At 44.6% G+C, this 27,543-nt stretch overlaps 2 protein-coding genes across 3 annotated transcripts in view; one reads left to right on the forward strand and one right to left on the reverse strand.

The window, feature by feature from the left end:
- Positions 1-499: 499 nt before the first annotated feature.
- CHRNA3 (cholinergic receptor nicotinic alpha 3 subunit) lies at positions 500-26,377 on the forward strand. Its single transcript, XM_004480388.3, has 6 exons — positions 500-813; positions 2,984-3,123; positions 3,238-3,282; positions 4,456-4,565; positions 16,701-17,712; positions 24,085-26,377. Exons 1-6 carry the CDS (start codon positions 744-746, stop codon positions 24,211-24,213), a joined length of 1,506 nt encoding a protein of 501 aa, XP_004480445.1. The 5' UTR covers positions 500-743; the 3' UTR covers positions 24,214-26,377.
- CHRNA5 (cholinergic receptor nicotinic alpha 5 subunit) overlaps positions 24,831-27,543 on the reverse strand; it is a 75,432-nt gene continuing 72,719 nt past the window's right edge. For both annotated transcript variants that reach the window (XM_058294588.1, XM_058294587.2), the window contains exon 6: positions 24,831-27,066. In XM_058294588.1, the coding sequence (XP_058150571.1) occupies positions 26,905-27,066 (162 nt within the window). In that variant the 3' untranslated portion in view covers positions 24,831-26,904. The remainder of the gene's footprint in view (positions 27,067-27,543) is intronic.

Genomic DNA, 27,543 nt, shown 5'->3' on the forward strand with positions numbered 1-27,543 from the left:
TGTCTTAGTGTGCCACAAGGACTAAAGACTCTAAAAAACAACCAAATACCGTTATCACGCCCTTAAAAAAAGTAACTATTACTCAATAGCGTCAAATACTTGAGACCTTGTTTGGAGGATGCATTGGAACTCCTGGGCGCACCGGTTGGCTTCTGGCGGCTGTCTAGCTCAATGGTTCCCAAGTCCCCGCGGGACCGGCACACGTCCCGGGAGCCAGGGCCAGAGATTCGGCGCCTAATCTTCCCCGTGGCTCCGGACAGCTCCCCTCGGATCTGGTCCGCGCCAAGCCGTCGGTGGGCTTTACAGAGGCCGGACAGGGAAGAGACCTTGCCGCACGGGGGGGCGTTCCCTCCCTTTGGTGCCCCCGCGCCTCTCCTCTGCTCTGCCCACGCCCCAAACGCAGGAAACACCAGTCAGGGATCGCCTGGTCCGAGTGCTCCCCCGCGGCGCGGGGTGGGCGGGGTCGCCACAGCGGCGGGCGGGGCCCGACGCCAGGGGATCGCAGCGAAGCCGGGTGGAGCCAGCGCCGAGCGCGCATCCAGCCCGGCGCGCCCCGGGCTCCCGCACTGCTTCTCGTCGGTAGTGTACGCTGGGAGCCAGGCAGGGCGACGCTGTCACCCCGACGGCCGCTCCCGCCCTTTCGGGTTCGCCCGGCCCGGGCCGCCAGGAACTCCGACCTGCGGGGCTCCCCGCGCCGCCCGCCCCGTCCGCGCGGGGTCTCCCGCCAGCCAGGCCGACGAGTCATGGACGCCCGCCGTCGCCGAGCCTGCGCGCCGGGGCTTCCACTGCTGCTACTGCTGCCGCTGCTGCCAGGTGCCCGGGCGCGGGGGTGAGAGGGTCGGGGGGGGGGGGGGGCGCGCGCCCCAAATGGGGGCGCGCAGTCAGAAGGGATGGGAGTGGAGCGTAAGGAAGTGGAGAGACGGGGCACTGGGGAGCGCGGGGCTGGGATCTCTGTTCCCGGAGCTCGGACCCCGCGTGGAAGCGGCCCGGCCCAGGGCGCATTGGATAGGGGATGCCTTTTCCCCTTGCGGTTCACCATTCCCGAGTGTCATTCGGGCGCTTCCAGAAAGGCACAAGGAGGGCTCCGGATTGTTGGTCCATTTCAGCTCGGGCCCCGGAGCTACAGGTTGGAGTTCCGATCCGGCCAGTCCCCCTGCTCTGAGCACTGGTTGCCGGGCGGGAGCATCGAGGCCTCCGGTTCAACTGCCTGCATCCCGCCCAGTCTCCTCGTTCTACATGTAGGTGGGGAAACAGGCCAGAGAGGCCTAAAGATTTGCCCAAAGCCAGTGTGGGGAAAGGGGGGCCATTCGGGGACTCGGATAGGAACCAACCTCTCCTCCCAGTCTTCCGCTCCCCATGCTCCGGGCCCGCGTGGAGCGCACTTGCCCGCTTCCCGACCCGTCTCCAGCTTAGCCTGTTAAGTCCCCGGAGGAGCACCTGCCCCAGCCGGCCTCCAGAAGGCTTGCCTGTGGTTGAGCGGGTGCTTGGCAGAGCTGTGAGGGATCGCCTGCCGGCACAGGGCAGGGTGGTCTGTTGGGAGAACGCGTCGGGCTGTGCTCCCGGGGCGGGGCGTTCTGTTTTCTGCCCCTCCTGCTGAGGCCCTCACTACCCGGAGCTCCTGCACTTCCCACCCAGGACCTACCTGTGTCCCCTCCTTTAGTTCAGGGGACAGAGGGGGCAGCCAGGATGCATTTCAAGTCCTGGAGAAGTTGGGTCAGATTCCCTAAGGGTTCCTCTCATCCGTTCCCCCGGTTACCCCCAGATCTGTAAGTGGGACGCAGCAGCAGCAGACCCAAGTTGCCTGAAGTGTGCTGGGGTGTGGACAAAGGGCATGGGCAAAGGGTTCCCAGAGAGGCAAGGATCTTCCTTCAGGATGCGAAGGCAGCATCAGCTGTGGATCATACTGAGATGATCCGAGCCATGTGGGAGCCTCACTTCAAAAGGGCTGGTGGCCACGTCCCTAGAGGGTCCTGGGTGGGATGAAGGGGAGCCCAAGAGCTGGGCCACAGTCTCTCCCCTGGGCCCTGGGTGGTCTGTTCCCTGTGAGGAGACTAGTCATCTCTCCATCCTGGAGGCAGTGAGGGCTACACCTAGCCCACGGCGTTTGTATCACACCTCCGCCCTGTGGAAACAGTGAGGGTAAGGAGAGCTCTAGTGCGTGAGCTCCTACCACGTGCCAGGCACTTCACTCATAACAACCACAGGAAGTACGTGCATTTATAATCTTTATTTTTACACATAAAGAAACAGATTCAAGGAAGTGGACGTGGCATAACTGATAGAGCATCTGCCTACCATATGGAGGGTCCAGGGTTCGATTCCCAGGGCCTCCTGACCTGTCTGGTGGGCTGGCCATGTGCAATGCTGCCATGCTCAAGGAGTGCCGTGCCACGCAGGGGTGCCCCCATGTAGGGGTGCCCCACATGCAAGGAGTGCTCCCCACAAGATGAGCTGCCCCATGTGAAAAAAGCACAACCTGCCCAGGGAGTGGCACCACACACATAGAAAGCTGACGCAGCAAGATGACACAACAACAAGAGACTCAATTTCCCAGTGCCACCTGACAATGCAAGCGGACACAGAAGAACAAACAGCACATGAACACAGAGCAGACAACGGAGGGGAAAGGGAGAGAAATAAATAAAAATAAATCTTTAAAAAAAAAGAAAGAAAGAAACTGAGGTTCAGACTGGTTAAGACACTTACCTAAGCTCACAGAGCTCACATGTGGTTTGTCAGGATTTGAACCAGGTCTTTCCACCCTCAGAAACCGCTGTGCCTCCCATGTGTGTGACCTGGTGGAATCCCTGTCCCTGTTGGGCCTCAGTTTCCTCATCTGTAACTCAAGGAGGCCTGAAAAATCTGGAGTTCCACGCAGTAACCCCAGTGTGGGGAGGGGAGGCTATCATGGGTGGATATCTGTGGTGGGGGGAGAGGGACAAGGGACAATTTCCACAGGGTCTGACAGGGCTATTTCCCACAGCGGCCAGCACCTCTGAGGCCGAGCACCGTCTGTTTGAGAGGCTGTTTGAAGATTACAACGAGATAATCCGTCCTGTGGCCAACGTGTCTGACCCGGTCATCATCCAGTTTGAGGTGTCCATGTCCCAGTTAGTGAAAGTGGTGAGTGCCAGGGCCGCCAGGCAGGGCCGTGGGGCATGGGGCTCCTGGAAGAGGCTTTCCTGGAACCAGCCTTGTTTTTGTGATGTACCTGTCTGCTTTCATCTCTCTTTCTAGGATGAAGTCAACCAGATCATGGAGACCAACCTGTGGCTGAAGCAAGTAAGGGTCAGGCTGTGCGCCCTGCTGCCCCCTGGTGGTGCCCGCTGAATATGTTATCCATGAACCAAGAAGGGCCGGGTATAACCACCCACCCAGCTCCACTCCTGTGGATACAGAGTGGGGGCCATTGACTGGGTTGCTGTGCCTCTTCTGGGACTTGGGGTCAAAGGCACTGTACTATGGTCCCCCTGAATGGCCCTCAAGTCATAGATGGACAGATTGCAGCCTGGAGCAAGAGATTTCTACAACCACACAACAAAATAGGCAGATCTGGGACTAAGTCCTGTGGCGGACTCTAGGGCAGTGCCTGAGACCACCTCGTTCCTTCCCTTCCTCCTGCTGAAAACTCCTCCTTAAGTTAGAATTAGATGCTGCTAAATGATGCAGAGGGGCGGTTGGAGGCTCTGGATTTTCTGGTTAGTTTGAGACCAAAGAAATCAGCTTCCACATGGCCTCCCCAGGGAAGCTTTGTCCAGCCGTTCTGAGAGAATGACCCATTTTCTCCAATGTTCAACTCCTGCAGCCTTCCTTCCTGGGAGGCAGGAGGGCCGGGTGGGCATGGTGTGCTCCCACCCCCCCACTCTCAATGACAGGGCTTCCCTCTTGGGCTACAGCCTCTCCCTGCTCAGGGACCCAGGGCTCAGACCTCCAAGCCTCTGCTCCCAAACGCTTCCTGCGTCCCCCGGGATCATGACTCCTACCCCCAAAACCCTGCAGCCAACCCTGCTTAAGTGGTGATGGAAGAGGGTTCTGTGTGTGATCAAACAGCACCCTCTTATTCGGGCTTGGTGGGGAGTGTGCCTGAAAAAGCCCCTGGAGAGCCATTTCAAGGGGTGGAAACAGAGGAGCTAAGGCATGGAGACCGGGCCCTGGCGCTAGAAGTGACCCGAGAAAGCTCTAGTAGTCCTTTGTCTGAGGAGGGGCTAGACTTGCCCACCACCACCAAGGAGGCAGTGGCTCCCCTAGAGCCAGGTGGCGGCCTGCAGCCTGTAAGCCCAGTGCTTTCTCCCCAGCTGCACCCTTGTGAGAAATTGGGCCAGTGAGGTCTGTGGAATCGGGCATTCGGCGGCAGGCAGCAGGGGGTGGGGCGTGATTGCAATGGGTCATATTGAGAGAAGAAAAACCGGCTTGTCCTTTTGCTGTCCTCTTCTCCCTCCTGCCTCCTCCCCCCAGATCTGGAATGACTACAAGCTGAAGTGGAACCCCTCTGACTATGACGGGGCAGAGTTCATGCGTGTTCCTGCACAGAAGATCTGGAAGCCAGACATTGTGCTGTATAACAAGTAAGGTCCTGGGGAGCCTGTGCCTGCTCGGCCCATCAGCCTGTGCCCTGTGTCCTCGGTCCCTTGGCCTCTCTTGGGCCTTTTCCAAGAGGGCTTGGTTCCTTTGTTCATTCAGCAGGTATTTATCGAGTATCTGCTCCAGGTCCATTCCTGGGGATACAGTGGTTAGCAAAATGGCCTTTCCTGCCTCCAGGAGTCTAGAACAGGAGAGAGATTGCATAGCCAAATATGTGGTTACGAGCTGGAGGAAGGGCAAGGAAGGGAAAGGGAAGGACTGGTGGGGAGAAGGCATCTCCTGAGGCCCTCACTGGGACGTGACCATCCCTGTACAACAAGTCCCAGCTGGGCCCATGAGTTAGGGCCACGGGGAGGCTCCACCCATTTACTCACCAGATGCATCAGCCCCTGCCTGCTGCCTGACCCTGGCCATCTGGCAGGGGGAGGGGGGAGGTCAGTCCTGTCCTCAAAGGCCAGGGAGCCACGGGCCGGGAGAGCCGCAGTCACGGCAGCACCCTGAGTGGCTGCACAGGGGACCATGTGCGCGTGGAAGAGGACCATCCAGGAAAGCTTCAGGGAAGAAGCAGCCTTTAAACTGGGGCTTGAAGGATCTGGAGGGGCGCAGAGGCACGGCGTGACCAGAGCGCGGCCCAGAGGCAGGAGAGTTGCCACTGGCAGCCTAAGCCACCAGGGACCAGCTCCCGGGGCCCTAAACGCAGCCTCCATCGCAGGCTCTGTGCAGGCAGCGGAGTGGGAGGAGGTGGCCCCTCCACACCTTCTCTGAAGGAAGGTGAGGGTGTTGGGGAAGGGCAGAGCTGGACAAGCCTGAGGTGGTGGAGTCCCACAGCTCCCAGCCCAGCCGACCAACACGGTTACCAAGAAGCTGTTTAAAAATACAGGTGCCTGCATTTAAAATGTTTCTTCTCCATTCCTTACTCTATTTTATAAACTTAACAGATATATTTTCCAAAGATCTCTAGACCTGTCCCCAGGCCCTGCCCCACAAAAGCACTGCATTAACAGCGTGGGACGGCCCGGGAGCGTGGCATTCCGCAGAGCAGTCCTAGGGACTGCCCAGCCTGCTTTGGGAGTCGCTGATCTGGTTCGTCCCCCACGTTTTCCAGCTGAGGAATGAAGCCCAGATAGAGAGGTGGCTTCCCTCAGTGGACGCGCAGCAGAGCCAGCCTGTGGTGCTCAGGCGTCCCACCGTGGCTTTGGGGCCACTGGGAGCAGTGACTGAACATAAGAGGTTGATGGTGTATTCAGAGGGGGCTCAGCCGGCACCCTCAGCCCCATCCCTGCCTCTGTCCTCACACCCCTTTGGCAAACCTAAAGCCCGCAAAGAACCTGCCCTGAGGCCGTTACTCCTCTACCCTGGGATTCACTCCAAACCTTCTCCCTTTGGGGTTAGGCTTTGAGCCTTGGGAAAAGGATCCATTTCCCCACCAGCAGATGAAAGGCAATTCCCAGGGGCAGAGCAAGGAGAGCTTTCTGGGCCCCAGAGTCCCAGCCAGCCTGGGCCCCTGCACTCAGGTTGTTTTTGAGAAGAATGAGTCTAGGGCTTGAGAGGGAAGTGGGTGACTCCAGTAACCCAGGGAAGCCATTTACAGGTCATTCCCTCCCCACGGACCGCTCAGAGACCCTGGGACCTAGGACGAGCACTTCCCACCAGCCTCAGGAAGCCGCTCCTCCCTCCTCCCCTCTCAGAGGTTCTCCCTGCCAGCCTGATTCTGCCTGCCAGGCATCTGCCAAACTTGTCTTTCCTAAGCCCATACAGAGCTGGCACTTTCCACATTTAAACTCTTTTATTATGTAAATATAAAATTTAATTAATTTTTGTAGTATGTATGAGTTTGTTTCCCAGGGATTAAAAAATATTATTTTTGTACCTGCTTATTTTTTTAACCTCTAGAATTACAGTATTTTAATCATTAAACATTTTTCAGCCGAATACTTCCTAAGGAGTTAATCTAATCTATTTTAAGGAATAAAAGCATTCTGTGTTTAGGTTTTCATATGTCTTATTAGTGAAAACTAATACGTTTTACTATTAGTATTACTATTATCAGAAGTTTTCTTCTGTCCCTAGTTTTCTATGTGTTTTTACCAAGAAAGGGTGCTGAATTTTGTCAAATGCCTTTTCTATGCCCATTGAGATGATCATGAGGTTGCTTTCCTTTATTTTGTTAATGTGGTGTGCTAGTTTTACTTTTAGCATTAGGTTTAGTATTAGGACTGGAGAAGCTGTGTTCTTTGCTGATTCCCACTTTGTGGTCAATGGCAAAAAAAAAAAAAAAGGGAGTTCTAACCACCCAGTTCAAAACCAGTCCCTGTTTTATTTTCACTTTTCTCAAGGAAACACAGCATTTATAAATTAAGTATCTTTCATGTAATTTGTGTCTGTAGACCAATCTGTAAAGAACTGGGACACAAAATAAACTCACTTAGTTTGCAGAATTTTTTCCTTGCACTGTTGAGCAGTCATAGAAATCTCATGGTCCAAAGGCTCTTAGGAGCTGGGCAGGGTGTAGAGAATTTCTGCTAAGCTAGAATTAAGAAAACGGGCAAAAATTTTTATCTTCTGTTTTGCTTTGTTTTCCTTTATTACAGAACTTTTGGGTTTACAGAACAATTGCATGTAAAATACAGTATTCCCATATACCACTCCACCACCAACACCTTGCATTGATATTTAACGTGTTACAATTGGTGATAGCACTATTTTATAATTGTACTTTTCTTTAAGTCTGTGGTTTAACTTAGGATTTATTGTTTGTGTAGTCCAGTTCTGTGGATTTCTTTAAAAATTTTTATTCTGTTACCATATATACGTACAATCTAACAGTTCCCTCTTTCAATCATATTCAGATATACATTTCAGTGCTGTTAATGCTACCATCACCACCATCCAGTGCCAAAACATTTCCATCTTTCCAAATAGGAGCCCTGTGCATTTAAGCCTTAACTTCCCATTCCCTATCCCCACCCCATTCCCTAGTAACCTATATTCTAGATTCTGACTCTATGCATTTGCTTCTCAGTGATATACAATATTTGTCCTTTTGTGTCTGGCTTATTTCATTCAACATGATGCCTTCAAGTTTCATCCATGTTGTCAATGTATCAGGACTTCATTCCTTTTTATGGCTGGATGATATTCCATTGTGTGTATATACCATATTTTATGTACTCATTCATCAGATGAGTGATACTTGGGTTGCTTCCATCTTTTGGCAATTATGAATAATGCTGCTGTGAACTTCAATGTGAATGCTGCTGTGAACTTTTGTATTTATCTGTTTGAGTCCCTGCTTTCAATTTTGGAGGGTATATACCTAGTAGTGTGATTGCCAGGTCATATGGCAGTTCTCTACTTAGTATTCTGAGAAACTGCCAAACTGTCTTCAACAGCAGCTGCACCATTTTACATTGACACCAGTGAGGAATGACTGCTCCTATTTCTCTGCATCCTCTCCAACACTTGTTGTTTTCTATTTTTTAATGGTAGCCATTCTAATGGGTGTGACATGGTATTTCATTGTGATTTTTTTTCTTAGAGGTACCAAGGAATTGAACCCAGGACTTTGTACATGGGAAGCAGGTGCTGAAGTAATTGAACTGTATCTGCTCCCTGCATTTCCCTGAGGGCTAATGATGATGAGCATCTTTTCCTGTGCTTTCAGACCATTTGTATATCTTCTTTGGAGAAATATCTATTCAAGTCTTTTGCCCAATTTTAATTGGGTGGTTTTTCTTTTAAGTTGAAGGATTTTTTTTGGATGTAGTGAATATTAATCCTTTATCAGATATGTGGTTCCCAAATATTTTCTCCCAATGTATAAGTTGTCTTTTTACTTTTATGATAAAGTCCTTTAGGAACATAAGTTTTTTATTTTGCTGAGGCCCTTTATCTAGTTTTCCTTTTATTGCTTATGCTTTGAGTATAAAGTCAAAGAAACCATTGCTGAACACAAGGTCCTGAAGATGTTTCCCTACATTTTCTTCTGAGTTTGATACCTCTTTATATTTAGGTCTTTGATCCATTTTAAGTTGATTTTTGTATATGGCATAAGGTAGGGATCTTCTTCCTCCTTCCCACCGCTTCTTCCTTTTTTGCAAATGGGGATCTAGTTTTCCCAACACCATTTGTTGAAAGACTATTCTTTCCTAGTTAAGTACTTTTTGCCACCTTGTCAAATAATCAGTTGGCCATTTGTCAGAGTTGATTACTGAGATCTCAGTTCTATTCCTTTGGTCTAGATGTCTGTCCCTGTGCCAGTACCATGCTGTTTTGATTACTGTGGCTTGGTAATAAGGTTTTTTAATACAAAACATGTTCAATTTAATAAATTAATTGTAAAATTAGCATCTATTTAGTATAATGTTTTTGTCTAATATTAGCATCTTATAGTTAATATGTATTTGTTCAATTTCAAAAAAACAGTCTTACATATGCAATTTTACCCATATTCATATTTCACATGTAATTTTATTATGCTTTACAATTCCATGTTACTTTTTTAAGCTTTCCTTTTAATACTATACGTGACCTTGGACTTTCCCTTTAGACCCCTTTTATACCCACATAATAGTACTGCTAGTTATAGACATTATGTTGGACTTTCACCTTTTCTATTCATTTCCAAAGATTAATGCATGTCCTCTTTACCAGTTCTGCACAAGTTATCCTCAGCTTTCCATTTTCTAACCTCATTCTATTTTCTGGTGACCCATATTCAAGTTATTAACTCATTATATTATATAATATATTTAGTTCATATAACTATATTGCACAATCATATATAGCACAATCATAGAGTATTTGTCCTTTTATGTCTGGCTTGCTTCACTCAACATAAGGTCCTCCAGGTTCATCCATGTTGTCATATGCTTTTCAACTTCATTTCTTCTTACAGCTGTATAATATTCCTTGTGTGTATATGCCACAGTTTATCTATTCATTGGTTGATGGACACCTGGGTTGTTTCCATCTTTTGGCAATTGTGAATAACACTGCTATGAGCATCAGTGTGCAGGTGTCTGTTCATGTCACTGCCCTCAGTTCTAATGGGTATATACCTAGAAGTGGTATTGCTGGGTGAATGGCAAGTCTATATTCACCTTCTCTAGGAACTGCCAAACAGCCCTCCACAGTGGCTGTACCATTCTACATTCCCACCAACAGTAAATAAGCATTCCTATCTCTCTACATTCTCTCTAGCACTTGTAGTTCTTTGTCATTTTTTTTAAAGATTTATTTATTTCTCTCCCATTCCCCCCACCCCCACCCCAGTTGTCTGTTCTCTGTGTCTGTTGGCTGCATGTTCTTCTTTGTCCGCTTCTGTTGTTGTCAGCGGCACGGGAATCTGTGTTTCTTTCTGTTAAGACATCTTGTTGTGTCAGCTCTCCGTGTGGGAGGCACCATTCTTGGGCAGGCTGCACTTTCTTTCACGCTGGGCGGCTCTCCTTATGGGGCGCACTTCTTGTGCGTGGGACTCCTCTACGCGGGGGACACCTCTGTGTGGCAGGGCACTCCTTGCGCGCATCAGCGCTGCGCATGGGCCAGCTCCACATGGATCAAGGAGGCCTGGGGTTTGAACCGCAGACCTCCCATGTGGTAGACGGACGCCCTAACCACTGGGCCAAGTCCACTTCCCTCTTTGTCTTTTTAGTAGTGGCCACTCCAATAGGTATGAAGTGAATTCTCATTTTAGTTTTGATTTGCATTTCCCTAATTGCTAGTGATGTTTAACATTTTTTTCATGTGTGGTTTTTGTGTTTTTTTTTTTTTTTGTCATTTGTATTTCTTCCTTGGACAAATGTCTATTCAAGTTTTTTGTCCATTGTTTAATTGGGTCATTTGTCTTTTTATCATTGAGTTGTAGCATCTCCTTGTAGATCATAGATAAACCTTTATTGGATATGTGATTTCCAAATATTTTCTCCCATGAGTTGGCTGCCTTTTCATCCTTTTGACGAAGTCCTTTGAGGTGCAAAAGTGTTTAATTTTGAGGAGGACCCATTTATCTATTTTTTTCTGTTGTTACTCACACTTTGGGTGTAAGATCCAAGAAGCCACCACCTACCACAAGGTCTTTAAGAAGTTTCCCTACATTTTCCTCTAGTAGTTCTATGGTACTGACTTTTACATTTAGGTCTTTGATCACTTTGAGTTGATTGTTGTTTAGGGAGTGAGATAGGGTCCTCTTTTATTCTTTATGGTATGGATAACCAGTTCTCCCAGCACCATTTATTGAAGAGACTGTTTTGTCCTGTTACCATTGCTCTGGTAAGTTTGTCGAAAAACCAGTTGGCTGTAGAGGTGAGGGTTTATTTCTAGAGTCTCAGTTCTATTCCACTAATCAATGTGTCTGTCTTTATGCTAATACCATGCTGTTTTGACCACTGTAGCTTTGTAATATGTTTCAAGTTCAGGTAGTGAAATTCCTCCCACATCACTCTTCCTTTTTAGAATGCTTTTGGCTATTTTGGTGCATTTTCCCTTCCAAATGAATTTGGCAATTGCCTTTTCTACTTCTGCAAAGTAGGTTGTCATAATTTTGATTGGTATTGCATTGAATCTATAATTCCATTTGGGTAGGATTGACATCTTCACGATATTTTTTCTTTCAGTCCATGAACATGGAATGTCTTTCCATTTGTTTAGTTCTTTGTTGATTTCTTTTAGCATTGTTTTGTAGTTTCCTGCACATAGGTCCTATACTTCTTTGGTTAAATTAATTCCTAGGTATTTGAGTCTTTTTGTTGCTATTGTAAATGGAATTTTCCCCTGATTTCATCCACAGATTGTTCAGTACTACTGTACAGAAACATTACTGGTTTTTGCATGTTGATCTTCTATCTTGCCACTTTGCTAAACTCATTTATTAGCTCAAGTAGCTTTGTTGTATACATTTCAGAATTTTCTAAATATAGGATCATGTCATCTGCAAATAGTGAGAGTTTTGCTTCTTCTTTTTCTATTTGGATGCCTTTTATTATTTTTTTTTCTTGTCTAATTGCTCTAGCTAGAACATCTAGCACAATGTTGAATAACAGTGGTGACAGTAGGCATCCTTGTCTTTTTCCCAATCTTAGAGGGAAAGCTTTCAACCTTTCCCCATTGAGTAGGATGTTAGCTGTGGGGTTTTTATGTATGCCTTTTATTATATTGAGGAATATTCCTTCTATTCCTATCTTTTGAAGAATTTTGTCAAGAAAGGATGCTGGATTTTGTCGAATGCCTTTTCTGCATCAATTGAGATGATCATGTGGTTTTTTCCTTCAATTTGTTAATGTGGTATATTATGTTAATTGAATTTCTTATGTTGAACCAGCTTTGCTACCAGGAATAAATTCCACTTGGTCGTGATTTACTAATTTCACTTACAATTTCTTTGACCCACTGATTATTTAGGAGTGTCCAGCCTCCACACATTTGCAAATTTACCCCTTTCCTGTCTATTATTGATTTCCAGTTTCATTCCATTATGATCTGAGAAAGTGCTTTATATAATTTCAGTCTTTTTAAATTTATTGAGACCTGTCTTGTGACCCAACATATGGTCTTTTCTGGAGAAGGATCCATGACCACTTGAAAAGAATGTATATCCTGCTGTTTTGAGGTAGAATGCCCTAGAAATGTCTGTTAGATCCAGCTAATTTATCAAATTATTCAAACTCTCTGTTTCCTTATTTATCCTCTGTCCAGATGCTCTGTGCAATGCTGATAGTGGTATATTGGATGTCTCTGACAGTTATTGTAGAGAAATCCATTTCTCTCTTCAGTTTTGCCAGTATGTTATTTATTCTGGTTATTTCTTCTTGGTAATTTCCCCTTTTATTAATATATAATGACCTTCTTCATCCCTTATAACAGTTTCAAATTTAAAGTCTATTTTGTCAGATATTAGATCACTACTCCAGATATTTTGGGGTGAAATATCTTTTTCCACCCTTTCACTTTCAACTTGTGTCCTTATGTCTGAGGTAGGTCCCCCCACCATTTTTGGTCTTGTTACCAGTTATATCTTCATATGTTGTATGTCAAAAAAACTAAATTTATCATTACTTTTTATGCATTGGCATTTTAGCACTTGTAGGAAGTAACAGGTAGAGTTACATACCAAACAATACGATAATACTGGCATTTATAATTACCCTAATGGTTACCTTTATGGTAGTTCTTTTTTTCTTTATGCTACATTGAATTTGAATAGTGTCCTTTCCTTTCAGTCTGAAGGACTCCCTTTAGCATTACTTGTAGGGCAGGTCTGGTGGTAGGGTACTCCCTCAGCTTTTGTTTATCGGAGAATGTCTTAATCTTTCCCTCATTTTTGAAAAGAAAGTGTTACCAGATATAAAATTCTTGGCTGGCGGTTGTTTTCCTTGGGCACTTTAAGTATTTCAGCCCACTGCCTTCTTGCCTCCTTGATTTCTGATGAGAAAATGGCACCCAATCTTATTGGGATTTCCTTGTATATAACACATTACTTTTGTCTTGCAGCCTTTAGAACTCTCTCCTGGTCTTTTGTACTTGAGAGTATAATCAGTATGCAATTAGGTGTCTTTTTCTTCATGTTTACCCTGTTTGGTGTTCTCTGAGCTTCTTGGATGTGCATATTCATGTTTTCTGCTAAGTTTGGGAAGTTCTTTGTCATGATTTCTTTGACTATTCCTCCTGTCCCTTTCTCAGTTCTCCTTCTGGTACGCCTATAACATGTGTATTGGTGTGTTTGATGGTATCCCAGAAGACTCTTAGGCTATTCTTGCTTTATTTTTTCTTTCTGCTCCTCAGCCTGACTCATTTCAAGTGTCTTGTCAAGTTTACTGAGTCTTTCTTTTGCCAGCTCCATTCTGCCCTTGAAACCCTGCTACGCATTTTTTCATTTCAGTAATTGTGATCTTCAACTCCAGTAGTTCTGTTTAGTTCCTTTTTAAACTCTCTTCACTTAGACTCCCATATTGTTTCACTGATTACTTTCAGATCTGCTTGCTGAGGAATTTGTGCAGAGCGGGGTCCTCTTTATTGAGGGGCAGATGTTTCTTGCTAATTTCCGTATCTGGGGCTCTCAGGACATCAGAACTCCGTTTCTCCCCTCAGCGTCCTCCCCCTCAACTTGTCCTACTCAGGTCCCACACGGGTCCTGTGTCGGCCGTTTAACGCCGGGCTCTCTCTCATGGTCTGAGGTTCACAGTACACCTGTAACCTAACTCTGTTGACAAGGTTGTCAGTAGGTTTTTTCTTTTGCTATCCTACTTGCCCTATTTTTCTGAAGGAATTTAGAGAGATTAAAAAAGCCAATGCCATCAAGATCTGTTTCATACCCCTCATCATGCCCACCCCCCTAAGCTCTTTCTCTTTTCTTGCATTAAAGCAATACTTTGGGTGATCATTTGCACTTGTCCTGCCTTATTTTATTTTATTTTTAAGGATTTATTTATTTATTTATTTATTTATTTCTCTCCCCTCCCCCCCCTGCTCCCCACCTCTGCTCCCCCCCACCCCGCCCCAGTTGTCTTTTCTCTGTGTCTATTTGCTGCGTCTTCTTTCTGTGTCAGCTTTTGTTGCTGTCAGCGGCATGGGAATCTGTGTTTCTTTTTGTTATGTCATCTTGTTGTGTCAGCTCTCCATGTGTGAGGCACCATTCCTGGGCAAGCTGTACTTTCTTTCGCACAGGACGGCTCTCCTTACAGGGCACACTCCTTGCGCGTGGCTCTCCTTACAGGGCGCACTCCTTGCGCGTGGGGCTCCCCTACACGGGGGACACCCCTGCGTGGCACGGCACTCCTTGCGCGCATCAGCACTGTGCATGGCCGGCTCCACATGGGTCAAGGAGGCCTGGGGTTTGAACCACGGACCTCCCATGTGGTAGACGGATGCCCTAACCACTGGGCCAAGTCCGCCGCCCTATTTTATTTTTTTAAATCAACTCACATGGTTCGGCAGCATGTTAGCTGAGACCCTCTCTTAGCCATTGTCTCCTGGGCTCCTGATGGGGGTGTGATCTTCATTGATTTCTTGGTCATTAGTTCAGTTAACAAGTGTTACCAAGTTCCCACTAAGTGAATGGTCTGGGCTAGATGAAGTCCCCAGCTGGGTCTTCATCTTCTCTGTCTCCAAGCAGCGGAAGAATGGCTGTTGGCATTGCCCCAGGTAGTGAACTGCGCTCCTGGTCTGGACCTTCACAGCCTGGGGTCCCGTGGGCAGGGGCCACAGTGACCATGGGCCTCAAGTTCTGACTGGCAAAGGCTCTGCCTCAAACTCTCTGCTGGATCTTGAGCAAGTCATTCCTGTCTTTGAACCCTCCATTTCCTCTTCTGTAAAATAAGGGGACTGCCCTAGAGCAGGGCTTGGCAAACTTTTTCTGTAAAGGGCCAGATAGTAAAAATGTTAGGCTTTGTGGGCAAGCCATACGGCCCCTGTCACAACTACTCAGCTCTGCCGTTTAGCAGGAAAGCAACCGCAGACGATATACAGACTGTGTTCCCATAAAATTTATGTAGAGAAACAGGCAGCCAAACCCCTGGACTAGACCCTGAGCTCCGAAGGTCCCTTCCTGCTCTGACATTTTGTCGATCCAGGATGCCGTAAGGAAGGTTGTTCAGGAGGCCTCCATCCTCCCAAGGTCTTTTAAACTTCTGCTAAGCCCAGCCCTCCCTGGGGCTCCTTGGGGGCTGAGCACACGTCACTCCCCTTGGGGGCTGTGTGGATGCCTTCCCCCTCCTCTCTCTCCTCAATCGCTCCCTTTTGCCTCAAACCAGGAGCGAAGGATAATCTTATGAGGAATTGAGGGCACAATTCAGGTGTAGGAGGGGCTACAGATGTTATAAACCCAGCAAGGGGCTCTTGGGGCAAACTAGCCAACCTTGGTAAAGGTGGGTAGTAGTTTTGGCAGCAGGTCTTCATGAGCGAAGGTTGTCCTGCGCAACAGAACCAAATGAGAGTGGTTGAGGGCTTCGGACCAGTAGGAGGGGAACTTTCCCCTCCCATATGCCCACATTCTTATCCAGTGACAGTAGCAAAATAAGGGGATCCCTCAGTGTTTAGGTTGTGTAATTACTCTTCATCTCTTCTGTTGCAAGGCCAAAGGGTATGGTGGTGGTTCTTTTTTAAGACATGAGTACCTTCAAATGCAGATCTCTGAGAAATCCAATAGGGCTGATCTGAATGAAAGTCGAGAGCCTTCCCCAGGCAGGGGCATTGTTGTGAGGACTGGTCTTCTTCCCAGATGACCTCATCTGGCTGCTGCAGAAGGAATGCTGCATGCAAGACTTGACAGGGTATTGAGTTTATCATCAGCAGATGGTCTGTTAAACAGACCAGCTTATAAATAATGAGATGATTCTAAGTAAGATGTGTATGTCTGTGTTAAAAGGGAAGGGATCAAGAACATGAGAAGAAAAGGGCAAAGATAAGGAATCTGAAGGTAAAGGAACCTGTTTGAATTTGAAAGATAAGAATCAGAAAACAAGATTATTCATTCCAAGATAGTCCTAGGAGGGGTGGAGAGTGTGCCAAACAACAGAATTGGGATCAAGAAGTAGAGTTTGGTAATAAACCCACTAATGAGATTCATTTTTATGAGTGACTCCCACAGGTGGTCTCTGTGTTACTTCTAGCTCCACGGCCTGGTCTCACACACATGCACTGGACACCCAGTGGGGGCTGAATGAGGAGATATGAACAAGGTCCACCCTAGAGGGACAGCAGGGGGCCAATATTCCTGAAGATCACCCAACTCCAGGATGGTGACTCATGTCCCACAGAAAGAAAACTAACTTGCCATTTCTTTAATTAAGGAGGAAAACCCCTTTCTGGTGCATGGTAATATCTCAATAAATATCAAGTCAGAAGTTGTACTATTGGGGAATGAACCATTGATATGCCCTGCAGGGGTGGTGAGCGTGTCACGTTGTTGAAGAGGGGGTTCTGACCTCAACTCTGCTAGCTCATCAGCTTGTTCCCCTCTCTGGGCCTCAGTATCCCCATTGGTAAAATGGGATAGTGAGCTAGATGACCTTTGGCTCTCATAATCCATGGTTTTACACCTACAGTTTCTTGCTCTTGACTTGATTGCAGTGTGAGAAGCTGAACGGACTGAGCATGAGTACATGGCCTTCTGTTTGTCTTTGCAGTGCGGTTGGGGATTTCCAGGTGGATGACAAGACCAAAGCCTTACTCAAGTACACAGGGGAAGTGACTTGGATACCTCCAGCCATCTTTAAGAGCTCATGCAAAATTGATGTGACCTACTTCCCATTTGATTACCAAAACTGCACCATGAAGTTCGGTTCCTGGTCCTACGACAAGGCAAAAATTGACCTAGTCCTGATCGGCAATTCTATGAACCTCAAGGACTACTGGGAGAGTGGTGAGTGGGCCATCATCAAAGCCCCGGGCTACAAACATGACATCAAGTACAACTGCTGCGAGGAGATCTACCCAGACATTACGTACTCACTGTACATCCGGCGCCTACCTTTGTTCTACACCATCAACCTCATCATCCCCTGCCTGCTCATCTCCTTCCTGACCGTGCTAGTCTTCTACCTGCCCTCTGACTGTGGCGAGAAAGTGACGCTCTGCATCTCGGTCCTCCTCTCTTTGACCGTGTTTCTCCTGGTGATCACCGAGACAATCCCCTCCACCTCTCTGGTAATTCCCCTGATTGGTGAGTACCTCCTTTTCACCATGATTTTTGTAACCTTGTCTATCGTCATCACTGTCTTTGTGCTCAACGTGCACTACAGAACCCCGACCACACACACCATGCCCGTGTGGGTGAAGACCATATTCTTGAACTTGCTTCCCAGGATAATGTTCATGATCAGGCCAGTGAGCAACGAAGGAAACCCTCATAAGCCAAGACCCTTCTACAGTGCTGAGCTCTCCAATCTAAATTGTTTCAGCCGTGCAGAGTCCAAGGTCTGCAAGGAAGGATATCCCTGCCAGGATGGGATGTGCGGCTACTGCCACCACCGCAGGATAAAAATCTCAAATTTCAGTGCCAACCTCACAAGAAGCTCCAGTTCTGAATCTCTCGATGCTGTGCTGTCCCTGTCTGCTCTGTCACCAGAAATCAAAGAAGCTATTGAAAGTGTCAAGTATATTGCTGAAAATATGAAAGCACAAAATGAAGCCAAAGAGGTAAGAACATATTTATGATGACATTGGTCACTCATTCATTCAGTGAACATTTATTGGTTCCTTGTGGGGCAAGGCATAGGGTGGGGGTTAAGAAATTACGCTCTCAAGTCAGGAGCCTGTGTTCAGACCAGTTTTCCACTTACCAGCCACATGTCCATGGATGTTACTTTATCTCACCTCACCTCCCTGAGCCTGTTTTCTCATCATTAAAATGGGATCACAAAGCCTGTGAGTATATGGTGCCCTGAAATTAATCACTGGGCTGTCAGAAGTTTGGGCCACTAGAACACCTGATGCCAAGAGAGAGTGGATTAGGAGAATTGGGTGGAAAAGGGCATGACGTAAGATTATCCCCAAACAGTATTCATCGGCTTAACTTATGTTTTTATTTTTACTTTCTTGTTGTGGTGGTGTTTTTTTTCCATTGAGGTATACTTTACATAAAGTGTACACATCTTAGGTATACAGCTCAATGAATTTTTACATTACATATACCCCCATGTAACCATTGTCCAGGTAAAGATCTAGAACATTACCAGTTCTAGAAACTTCTCTCTATGCCCTTTCCCAGCCAGTATCTCCCTCCCCACACGGTGACCACCATTCTGACTTCTTTCACATTGATTAGTCTTGCCTCTTCTTGGACTTCCTGTAAATGGAATCTCTAATAACATGAATGCTTTAGTGTCTGACTTCTTTCATTAAGCATCTTATTTTTTAGGTTTGTCCTTGTTGTTTCCTTTTTGTTGGTGTGTATGTAGCATTCCACAGTATGACTCTGCAACCTTCTACAATTGTTAGATGTTTGCTTATTTCCAGTTTGGGACTATTTTGAATAAAGCTGCTCCAAGCATTCTTCTATCTGTCTTTGGTTAAATAGGCACTCACTCACCTCTCTTGAATATATACTTAGGAGTGGAATTGGCAGATCATGGGATAGATGTAATTTTAACTTTAGTGGATACTGCAAGTCTTAGTCCCGCTGGCAGTGTTTGAGAGCTCCATCTGCTTTCCATCTTCGCCAGTGTGGAGTGGTAGCTCATTGCTGTTTTCCTTTACATTTTCCTACTCAGTAAGAGTGTGGAGCTCTTTTTCAAATGCTCAGTGGCCCCTGGGATATCTTCTTTTGTGAAGTGCCTGTTCAAATTCTCTTGCCCATTTTTTTTTTTTGGTTGACATTTTAACAGTTTATTTTGAAGGTCATTTTAAAAACAAAGTTAAAGACAATCTGAGGGAAAAAATTGCACAGAATACACTCATTAAATAAGTGTGGTGATTAAAGCAAAATAAAGGAAATAGGTTCTCTTCTGCAACTCTGGAGATAAGTTCTGTGGTCCTCATGGTTCTTAGACTTCCAAAAAGTGGGGGAAATTATGGCAATTAAAGCTGCCTCTTAATCATGGAAATCTACAGTAGCAATCAAAATTTTTCTGTTCTTCCCAATAAATCAGTTTCGATCTTCAAACTATGCCTTGTTTTTTAAACGGTATGATGCTAGAAATTCAATGTCTCTTGTCCATTTTTAAATTGTGTGAACTTATTTTCATTTCCTCCCAAAATCTTGGACTAGAACTAATGTCACTTACTAAGGATAGGAAAGTTTTACACTAAATGATGTTACATGCCGGCTGCTACATGATCCTACTTTACCCTCAAGGTTACTTGAATCACATTCGATAATTTTGTAAGAAGCTCTGCTTTAAAATTAAGAGGCTCTGCCTTAAATTGGTTATTAGCAAAGAGCTAATTACCAGATAATTTCAGCTCCTGATGCTCTGTAGGAAATTACAGTTGGTAGCAAATGTCTTGAGCCTCTCATTTTCAGCCGTGAACGGCATACAGAAGTAGAAGCCACAGCTGCCTGCAGCTCCGCACCCCCATCCACCCGAGCAAGTGTGAGCGTGCCGTGAGACTAGGACAGTGCACAACCTCCAGCTGATCCTGGCAGTTTAGCCAAAAAGTCAGGCAGTTAAAATCAGTCGAGGGAAACGGACTTTGGCCCAGTGGTTAGGGCGTCCGTCTACCACATGGGAGGCCCGCGGTTCAAGCCCCGGGCCTCCTTGACCCGTGTGGAGCTGGCCCAAGCGTAGTGCTGATGCGCGCAAGGAGTGCTGTGCTACACAGGGGTGTCCCCCGCGTAGGGGAGCCCCACGCGCAAGGAGTGCACCCATAAGGAGAGCCGCCCAGCGCAAAGGAGGGAGCAGCCTGCCGAGGAATGGCACCACCCACACTTCTGTGCCGCTGATGACAACAGAAGTGGACAAAGAAACGAGACGCAGCAAAAAGACACAGAAAACAGACAACCGGGGGAGGGGAGGGGAATTAAATAAATAAAAAATAAATCTTTAAAAAAAAAAAAAAAAAAAATCAGTCGAAGTAATTGTTGGACATGATATAAATGGTGGGTGCAAATCTCTCATTTGTCTAACACTGGTCATTTTTGTAGACATTCTCTACCCTTTTATTTTTTACCCTTTCTTGATCCATTTTTAAAGTAATGATTTCTCTTTTTAAGTTAGCAATAATTTTATTAAAAATTGAGACAGAAGTACCCATGCTTTAGCCTTAGTTAGGCTATTCCAAATTCCCTTTATTCACAAAATTACTTAAGAGTTTTAGAAGGGTCTAAGACATGTTATAGAGACAGACATTTTTTAAAAAAGATCTTAAAAGAGAGATCACAAACTTAAATGTCATGCAGATCAATAAGAGTAGCAACAGGAATTAGTGGAGTCTGTGGCAAACTAGGCACATGGTCCATCTCAAGGGACAGCCACTGCTTATCTCTGACCATTTGTTACCATGTGGGTGATGTGGGCCCATTGTTAGATTCTTCAGTTTTTCCAGAGAAAGCAGAAATCTGGCTCACAGGCCACAGGATTGCAACCTGTCTATGAAAGAGGGGTGAGTGCTAGAATAAAGGTTATCTACTTAGTGCTCTAAGGGGAGAGTAGAGCTGCCTGAGGCATGCCTCCCTTCTCTAATTGTGTGACTTATACTCTGCTGTTCACAGTTTTCCAGAAAAATTGTAATTTCCTAAATCTTTGGTTCCAACCTGGCTGGTTTTAACCATCCTGGACTCCTAAAATTTCCCATTTTATCCACTTTCAAACATACAATTCAGTGGTGTTAATCACATTCACACTGTTGTGCCACCATCACCACCATCCATTACCAAAAATTTTCCATCACCCCAAACAGCACTTGTACCCCAATTAAGCATGAGCTCCCCATTCCCTACCTCCACCTAAGCCCCTGGTAACCTGTATTCTAGTTTCTAACTTTACAAATTTGCTTATTCCACTTGTTTCAAATAAGTGAGATCATGCAATATTTATCCTTTTGTGTCTGGCTTATTTCACTCAACTTGATGTCTTCCAATTTCATCCATGTTGTGGCATGTATCAGGACCTCATTCCTTTTTATAGCTGAATGATAGCCCATTTTATATATATATCCCACATTTTGTTTATCCATTTATTTATTGATGGTCACTTGGGTTGCTGTCATCTTTTGACTATTTCAGATAATGCCACTGTGAACATAAATTTTAAAGTATTTGTTTGAGTCCCTGCTTTCAATTCTTTGGGTTAAATACCTAAGAGTGGAATTGCTGGGTCATATGGTAGGTCTGTGTTTAACTTCCTGAGGAACCACCAAACTGCTCTCCACATTTTACATTCCCAACAACACCACACAACGGTCCGTATTTTTCTGTGTCCTCACTCGTCATTTTTCATTTTTTAAATAATGGCCATCGTAGTGCGTGCGAATTAGTACTCTCCCACTCAATCTTATTAATGAGGAGTTCAGTAATAATACTCTAAAGTTCAGACCTAGGGCTGGGATTGGGTAACCAAATTAGGAAACACATTAAGGAGCTCCCCCGAGAGCCCATGGAAGGGCTTTGCTGGTGGAGGCTCTGACGGCTCATCTTTCCATGGCCGGTTCCACTAGCTGCTCTCTAGGGCTTGGAGGTTTCTCAAATTGGAGCATCCTGATTTCTGTACATTCTTCTTCCATGAACTCTTTTTCAAATGGCTAAGTTTGTGTATCCAGGGCCTGTAAACTCACTTTTCTTGGGGGTGTCAGCCATCCTTCCTGTTCAAGGGAGACACTCAGGTCCTGGCCCCATCTTGTCCCACTGTAGAGGGCCAGGGTAGAGGGCCCACATCACCACAAACAGATCTAGACCCCCTTCAGGGTGCTCCTTCCCTCCAGGTGCGCTTGCTCCTCAAGGGACTTCTGTTTCCCACCTGGCACTAGTCTCCTCCAGGTCCCATTCCCTCGACTGGATTTCTTAGTCCTTGGTGTGGGCAGGAGAGGAGGGCAGCCTCCCTTCTCTTCTCTTCAGCCTGGTTCTCCTTTGCTCAGAAGTTCCCCCCAAACCTGCATCTCTGGGCTGGAAATGGGTTGGCTGAAAGGGGCAACATGGCAGGGAGAAAAGAGCACAAGTCCAAAGCACCCATCTTTCCATCCCCCAAGGCCCTCCTCTGACCAGGGTTGCCATCCTCTATCCCAAGTACATGCCCACCAGCCCACACTGCCCCCAGTTTCTTATAGTCTTTAAAGCATATTTTCTTCCTGCTTCTGTGGCATCTCCAGGGTTGGGCTGGTTCAACATTTTGCCTAACACTGGGACTTCCTGTTATTCACCATTACTTCCAGTTTCCAGGGCATGGCCAATTACCTTGTCTTCTAAAGGCTTTAAGAGATATACAATTCATTTTCACGCAACTCTCCTGGCAGCACTCTTTGTATCCCTTGGTTAGGCCCCAGTCCCATCTGCCTTCACTGCCTGAGCCATGTGAACTGCTGTCCGGGAGAGCTTCATGCTTGGATGAGGGCTTCTGTAATCAGCTTTAATGTCATAGGTATAGGTATGCCTTTGATATACCTATGGACATTAAAGGCACATTATTTCATTTAATCCCCAGAACAAACCTCTGAGGTAGGTACTATTATTATCCCCATTTTACAGATGAGGACATTGAGGCTAAGAGAGGTCAGGTAATTTACCCAGATTAGAAAGGAGCAGAATTGGGATTACAAAGGGGGTCTGTCTCCAAGTCTCCACCCACTGCCTCCTAGAGCCTTAGGTTTAGCAGGTGAGGAGAAGGGGATAAGAACGGCAGGGTTTATTGTGGGGTTTTTTGTTTGTTTTGTTTTTAGGAGGTACAAGGGATCGAACCCAGGATCTCGTACATGAGAAGCTGGTGCCCAACCATTTGAGCTACAGCCATTCCCCAATGAGTTGGTTAGTTTGTTGGTTTTTTAGGAGGTACTGGAGGTACTGGCGTCTGGACCTGGGACCTCATACATGGGAAGTAGGCACGCAACCGCTTGAGCTATATCTGCTCCCCTTTACTGTGTTTTTGAAGTGCTTGCAAACAAAAATCTCAGGAGTTTTTTTTTAAGTACCTTATGGCAAATATGGCAGTATAATTCTAATTTTACCTATGATTTCTTAGTGTCACCAAGAGGACACACTTATTCTGGCTCATAATAATGCAATAAAATCCTTCTCCCAGCCCCATTTCAGTGCACTTAATTAAATTACTGAATCACAGGCTGCCTGTGATTATGTGATTATTTCTGCAAAATCAGTTGATTCATGGATTCTCTTTCTCAATTCAATTATGGTTTCTTTGCTTTCTGAATTGTCTAGGCATATAATTAACAATTCTCTTTCTTTTTTCAAACTTAAATTGAAGCTGTATTATATAGAATGTCTTGTTAATTCTTCCACCTTTTATTTTACTATTGGCAACTATTTATGATTTTCAAGCTCATCTATAATTGTACAGTCCATGATATTTTGGCCTTAATAATTAAAGATGACATTTGGTCAGTTGGGCATTACAGGGGGAGGGGAGGGACCCTGGGGAGGAGGAGTGATGCAGGCTTGTCCTGATGTATTTATTTCCTTTTTGGAGCAAGGTGACAGATGTTAAAAGGAAATTAACATCTAAAACTGGATAAGAATTAGGACTTTCAAACAAGGAAAATGATTCTGGATTGCATTAGCCATTCTAACAAAGGCCCAGAATCATTCCAGAGAGGCATAAGTACTTGGTTTTACTAACTTTATAAATTGAAATTTAATTTAGGAAGAATAAGTTACGCATACATTGAGACATTTCTGATTTGAAACAGAGTTAACATGACAAATATTTTATACCTATTTCTCCACAGCATCAAGAGAAATGAGAATGGTAGATTTTTTCAGACTATATCAATTAGAGAAAAACGATTTCTTGCATATTGGAGACAGAATGGCTTTTACTACTACTGCAACGTATTGAATACTTAATATTGAAGATATATTCTCTTTGCTTTTCCTTTCATGCTTTATGGTTTTTTGTTTTTCAGATTCAAGATGATTGGAAGTATGTTGCCATGGTGATTGATCGAATTTTCCTGTGGGTTTTTATCCTGGTATGCATTTTAGGGACAGCAGGATTGTTTCTGCAACCCTTGATGGCCAGGGATGACGCATAAGCACTAAACTGTGTACTTGCCTGAGGCTTAGTTGGGGGTGGGGGTGGGCAGGGAGGGAGCTGTTTCTTAGTAGTAACTCACTTTCTGGCATCAGGCTACCAGCTTTGTTTCTGGCATTTCACTGTTTACCTGTTGTTATCCAGTTATCTTGATTTTTGTCAGAAAATGACTTGTGCAAGGAAAATGTCAGAATATTTATTATGGATAACTGACCCTTTTGACAAGAAAAAAGAATGAATAAAAATGTCAAGATATAATTCTTTCACAAGGATAAGTAGCATGCTGTGCTATGGAACATATAAAATTGGGCTAAGTATGAACACTTTCCCCTTTTTTCTAGTGGTTGAGACATAACTGGATAAAAAAGCTTGGTTTGGAAATGTGAAAACCCATTCGGGTCAGTATCATAGCAGATTTCCCAGTGGATTTTTAAGTAACCCATAATTCAAGTTTTATACTAGTTCAGCTATACCCTACTATTACCATATCTTACCATGCATTTCTTGTTCTTTCGTGTTTTTTAAGAGTTTAAGGGTCATGCTTCCATTTCAGAGAACTCAACCATTTATCTTGTCTAATTCTAAATTATACCATAAGAATTTATGCTGAATCACACATTTTTTTTTAAGATTTATTTTTTATTTATCTCTCCCCGCCCACCCAGTTGGCTGCTCTCTGTGTCCATTTGCTGTGTGATGTTCTGTGCCCGCTTGTATTCTTGTCAGTGGCACCGGGAATCTGTCTCCTTTTGTTGTGTCATCTTGCTGCGTCAGCTCTCCGTGTGAGTGGTGCCATTCCTGGGCAGGCTGCACTTTCTTTTGTGCTAGGCGGCTCTCCTTACAGGGCACAATCCTTGTGCATGTAGCTTCCTACGCTGCGTGGCATGGCACTCATTGCGCGCATCAGCATTGCGCATGGGCCAGCTCTACATGGGTCAGGAGGCCCGGGTTTGAACCTTGGACCTCCCACATGGTAGGCAGATGCCCTATCCGTTGGGCCAAATCCGCTTTCCATATTCATTATTAATGAACTTTAAAACAGGGCTTCTTTGGCACTGTGGCATTTTGGACTGGGTAGTTTTTTGTTCTGTGCATTGTAGGATCCTTAGCAGCATCCCTTGCTTCTACCCATTAGATACCGGTAGCACTTCTCCCCTCCTAGTTTGTGATAACCAAGTATGTCTCCAGATACTGTCAGTGGTCTGCTTGGGGACAAAAACTGCATCCAGTTGAGAATCAGTACTTTAAGCAAATTATTAACCCATGCTGTTCTGAATCTGAATTACCACTGAACGAGATGACGATTCTCACCACTTCAGACATGATGCTTTTCCTATGCAAAAACAGAGCTTAACAAATTGCAGCCTTCTGTGACTCATATTTCAATAAGCCAAAAGGAAGAAATTTACAAAATTTGTATATAAGATTTTTATGTAACAGTAATGGAGATAGATATATGAGTGATCTGGCTGTCTAGATAGCTAATAGGCAATTTAAATTCATTAAACCAGACTTTCACTCATTAAATGGCATTAAACACCTGTCTACAATAAAATGCAGATTAAATTGGGTCTTCTGCCTTCTAAGAGTGTTGACCTGTACTTAGATAGCTTACTTACTACAAATAAATAAAGCATTTTTCTCTCAAAAGCTAAGAGTTTTAAGTCAAATGCAAGATTTCTATCAGGTTTTTTTTTTTTTGTGGTCATAGCTGAATCAGGGACAATTTAACTTGTTTACCTGTGCTACAATATATTGAACTGAATAAGTATTAACAGGCTAAGACTAGATTACACTTAAAGGCCCTTGCAACTCATAGATTCTATTGTAATTACTGGAATGAAGGAGATAAAATTGAAGCCTTACAGGTATGTAAAAATGTCCTTATACCTAATTAGAATACCATCTCTTCACTCGGAAGATGGCTTAACTTGGAAGTAGCATCCATAGACATGTTTGAAAATGGGATTCATGTAATTTTAGAGGCCTACTTTAAAATCAAGGATATAACTGTTACCACAATTTCTACAGAAAATGGTTCTATTAATTGTGGAAAATGTGGACAAGGGGATTGAAATCAAAAGTATATGATTTTATATTAAAAGGTGAGCTTTAAAAATAGTTAATACAATAATTGGTGTTTGAGCATCTAAAGAAAAATATAAGCCTTAAAGGAACTGCCAGTTCCCATTTTTCATTTAAAAAATGTTGATGGAAAAGCAGCATCACATTAAATTATTATCATACTAAGTAGTCAGCTTATTTAATATAGCATTGTAATATTATACTAAAGATTAGCTGGTACCATGTGAATATAGGTCACAAAGAATTTTTTAATGTTTTTCTTTACCATATGCAGAAAAAGTTTTAAAATTTGTCTTCAACTGGAGTTTTCAAGCACAATTAAAAGGTGAACTTCACTGTAGACTATAAATTACTATTATTTGCCGGAATATAAACACTAAATTTTCTCTAGTACAGTTCAGAAATATTTTGCTATTTTTAGAAAACCAAAAGTTATTTGGCTTCAGTCATGCAGGTACATGTTCTCATAGGCAGTCTATTAAGATAAAATACTTGCAACTGTTAATCTGCTAAAAACGCAATTTACATTTTCATAATTTTATAGAAGGTGCCATAAGATATATGTGCCTTTTGGTAACTAAATTCATACTATAACCCTTGGGAAGTATTACTTATTTGTATTTCCAATATGAACTGGTATTATTATATTTGCCCACTTATAAATAACAGGAACAAAAAGCACAAGAGATCCAATAATTGAAACTAGAAGAAAAGTCCACAAAAACATCCGATCCAGAACCTGGGCTATGAATTTCCAATCTTCAACAACCTGTTAACAAAAGAAAAAAGAAAAAAAATTAAATACATAATTTTAAAATTACAAACGTATTTTATATATTCTTAGTGAAAATTAAAATATTTTCACTATATGGATAGTTTCCAATAAACTAAAAAAAAAAGTTTCTTTATTCTTATTCTATACAGTTATTTTGGTTAGTTGTTCCTAGACAATAGGCTTGCTTGTTTCAATTTTTAAGAGAATTTATGTTGAGCTTAATTTCAACATAAATTCACAAAGGATAAGCCCAATTGCTCTGGAGGTTCATTTCCTCCCCCTTTTCACAGCTTTAGCTGGGAGCTGGCTAGGCAGGTCCAATTACCCCAGAGGAGGGGCAAGCTGAGACCAGCACTGAGCAGGGAGACTCCCCTTTCCACAAGGCCAGTTCCTTGACCAGGGGTTTCCCTAGCCCCCTGACCCTTTATGAAGCCCAGGAGTTCTCTTTAAGTCCTATTCCCCACGTTGTGG

This window comes from Dasypus novemcinctus, chromosome 3, assembly GCF_030445035.2.
Source record: "Dasypus novemcinctus isolate mDasNov1 chromosome 3, mDasNov1.1.hap2, whole genome shotgun sequence".
NCBI classification, from domain to species: domain Eukaryota; kingdom Metazoa; phylum Chordata; class Mammalia; order Cingulata; family Dasypodidae; genus Dasypus; species Dasypus novemcinctus.

Bases quoted from the DNA above. Each gene is read 5' to 3' on its own strand.
- CHRNA3 (XM_004480388.3), top strand. From the start codon at position 744: ATGGACGCCCGCCGTCGCCGAGCCTGCGCGCCGGGGCTTCCACTGCTG. The intron at 814-2,983 runs GTGCCCGGGCGC...TATTTCCCACAG, and splicing joins ACTGCTGCCGCTGCTGCCAG to CGGCCAGCACCTCTGAGGCC. The intron at 3,283-4,455 runs GTAAGGGTCAGG...TCCTCCCCCCAG, and splicing joins CCAACCTGTGGCTGAAGCAA to ATCTGGAATGACTACAAGCT.